Source organism: Protobothrops mucrosquamatus, unplaced genomic scaffold, assembly GCF_001527695.2.
Source record: "Protobothrops mucrosquamatus isolate PMUCROS unplaced genomic scaffold, P.Mucros_1.0 scaffold3188, whole genome shotgun sequence".
In the NCBI taxonomy this organism is placed as follows: domain Eukaryota; kingdom Metazoa; phylum Chordata; class Lepidosauria; order Squamata; family Viperidae; genus Protobothrops; species Protobothrops mucrosquamatus.
The window spans coordinates 31,333-34,113 of record NW_015389186.1 but is presented as its reverse complement, the minus strand read 5'-3'; the positions used below and the strand labels follow the sequence as shown (position 1 = coordinate 34,113).

Below are 2,781 nucleotides of genomic sequence, written 5' to 3'. Positions count from 1 at the left end.
TGATCCTCTTGCCGTGATCCAGTGGCTAGCAGGCCGTGACCTGGTAGCAGGCCGTGGCCCGCAGGTTGGGGACTCCTGCTCTAAGGTAACAGACAGCAATCTGGACAGGCCCTAAATGGACAGCTCCTTTGTAGATGCCCAAATGTGGTATTACTAGCCCCGTTCCAAGTTATTTTCATTTGTAACAACGAGAATCTGTGATTTAAACACAAACAGGAACAATCTACTTGAAGGCTTCTAAGACGAACCGGAACAAATTTGAGCGAGATAAAGTTGACGTCTTTACAGTGGAATGTGTGGACCTGGGAGATCTGAAGAAGATTAAGATTGGCCATGATAATACAGGTACGATGGTGTGAAAGTCCACGGAGACAGGTAGGATGGATCGATAGCTTAATAGCTATGCCTCTGTCTATCTCCTTTTGCATATGAAACATTTACCTGGATATCAAAACATTACTTCCCCAAGCCTAGAGGTTAAGCCTAGAAGTTATAGAGTATACAAGTTGTCATGGTTACGACAGATGAAACTCTTCAAAGAACTCCAGTTTTGGTCACCAGAATGTAAAAAAGATGCTGAGAGTCTAGAAAGAGTACAGAGAAGAGCAACAAAGATGATTAGGGGACTGGAGGCTAAAACATATAAGGAACGGTTGCTGGAATTGGGTATGTCTAGTTTAATGAAGAGAAGGACGAGGGGGGACACGATAGCGGTGTTCCAATATCTCAGGGGTTGCCCCAAAGAAGAGGGAGTCAAGCTGTTCTCCAAAGCGCCTGAAGGCAGGACAAGAAGCAACCTAGAACTAAGGAGAAACTTCCTGACAGTTAGAACAATTAACCAGTGGAACAACCTGCCTCCAGAAGTGGTGAATGCTCCAACACTGGAAGTTTTTAAGAAGAAACTGGATAGCCATTTGTCTGAAATGGTATAGGGTTTCCTGCCTGAGCAGGGGGTTGGACTAGAAGACCTCCAAGGTCCCTTCCAACTTTATCATCATCATCATCATCATCATCATCATCATCATCATCAACAACATCATCATCATTATTATTAACTTCAAGGCATTGTTTACCTTAAAGAATCTTTATTTGAGAAGCATGGCATGGTCCAAGCCAAAAACTGGATTCCCCTCCCCTGAGCACATAGTGTCAAAGCACAATTCCCTCCTCCAGTTAACAGTCATAAATCACATTCTCCAATTAGCTTGAAACGCAGGCTCTCCCTCCAGTTCTCCAGCCCGCCAATTCTTATCGCCTCTTATTTCAGTAACCTTGGTTCACACACTAGGTCCAGTATTATTATGTCTATCTAAACTCTCATGCACATTCCTTCCTGCCTCCCCGCCCCCCAGCATCATCTAACTCTTGTCAAAGCAAAACATCCGATGTTAGCAGCGTTGACACAAATTACCTGTCATGGTTCCGATAAATGAAACAAGTAAAAGAACATCAAGGCAAGAATTCATCCTTCAATAACATTTTATTTAGGAAACCAAGTATCGGCACTTACATAGTTGAAGCCAAGAATGAGATTCCCTCCTCCCAGATACAAAGCAACAAATTGCAATTCCCACCCCACAAGAGCGGTGATAAATCACATTCCCCAATTAACGCAAGACACGGGCTTTCCTCTCCGGCCTCTTAGCCTTTCCAAAACCTCATCAGAACACGTCCTTGAGTTCCCACACTTCTACATTGTTATGGCTAGCTAAACCCTCAGGCATTTACCCCATCCCCCCCTTCTACATCTGAACTCTAAAAGAATAGAAAGGCACATTAAAAGCAAAACTAAAAATGGCTGCTGGTTCTCAGCTGTCAGAGCGAGGACATCCATTGTCACGGTGTTGACATTACCTTTGTTCCAGAGCAGGGTTCTCCAAAGTTGGCAAATTTAAGACTTATGGACTTCAGCTCCAGAATTTCCCCAGCCAGCATGAGTTGAAGTCCACAAGTCTTAAAGTCGCCAAGTTTGGAGAACTCTACTCTGGTTCTCCATGGTTCGGTGAAAGAATATTTGTAGGTCATGGTTGAAATGAGAGGTCCTTGGTGCTCTCTGAGCTTGATGGTTTTCTGCCAAACGTGTCATAATGCTAACTAGGTAACGTCATCAGTGCTAGTAAGGCGTCCTTACTAGCACTGATGACGTTACCTAGTTGGGGTCATGAAACGTTTGCAAGAAAACAACCAGGTTAGAGAGCACCCAGGACTCCTTAGTGAAGGGACTCTAGGGTGACAGGGAAGTCTCCTTTGAGCTGAAGACTCCTGGTGACTTAAAAGGCACGGTTCTCTTGCCAATGACACAGAACCGGTTGTCTTGGTTGTGTTATAGATAGATAGATAGATAGATAGATAGATAGATAGATAGATAGATAGATAGATAGATAGATAGATGGATGGATGGATGGATGGATGGATGGATGGATGGATGGATGGATAGATAGATAGATAGATTATATAGATAGATTGACAGATAGATAGATAGATAGATAGATAGATAGATAGATAGATAGATAGATAGATGAGAGAGAAGTAGATATAGATAGATGATAGATAGATAGATAGATAGATAGATTACATAGATAGATAGATAGATAGATAGATAGATAGATAGATAGATAGATAGATAGATAGATAGATAGATAGATAGATAGATAGTAGATAGATAGATGATAGATAGACATGATAGATTAGACCTATAGATGATGGATAGATGATAGACAGACAGACGGATAGATAGATAGATAGATAGATAGATAGATAGATAGATAGATAGATAGATAG

General features: G+C 41.9%; 1 protein-coding gene across 1 annotated transcript in view; it reads left to right on the top strand.

The window, feature by feature from the left end:
• LOC107297214 (lipoxygenase homology domain-containing protein 1-like) overlaps positions 1 to 2,781 on the top strand; it is a gene marked incomplete at its 3' end in the record, with an annotated part of 116,762 nt that overhangs the window by 87,884 nt on the left and 26,097 nt on the right. Inside the window, exon 20 of the mRNA XM_015826572.1 lies at positions 217 to 345. Within this exon, the coding sequence (XP_015682058.1) occupies positions 217 to 345 (129 nt within the window). The remainder of the gene's footprint in view (positions 1 to 216; positions 346 to 2,781) is intronic.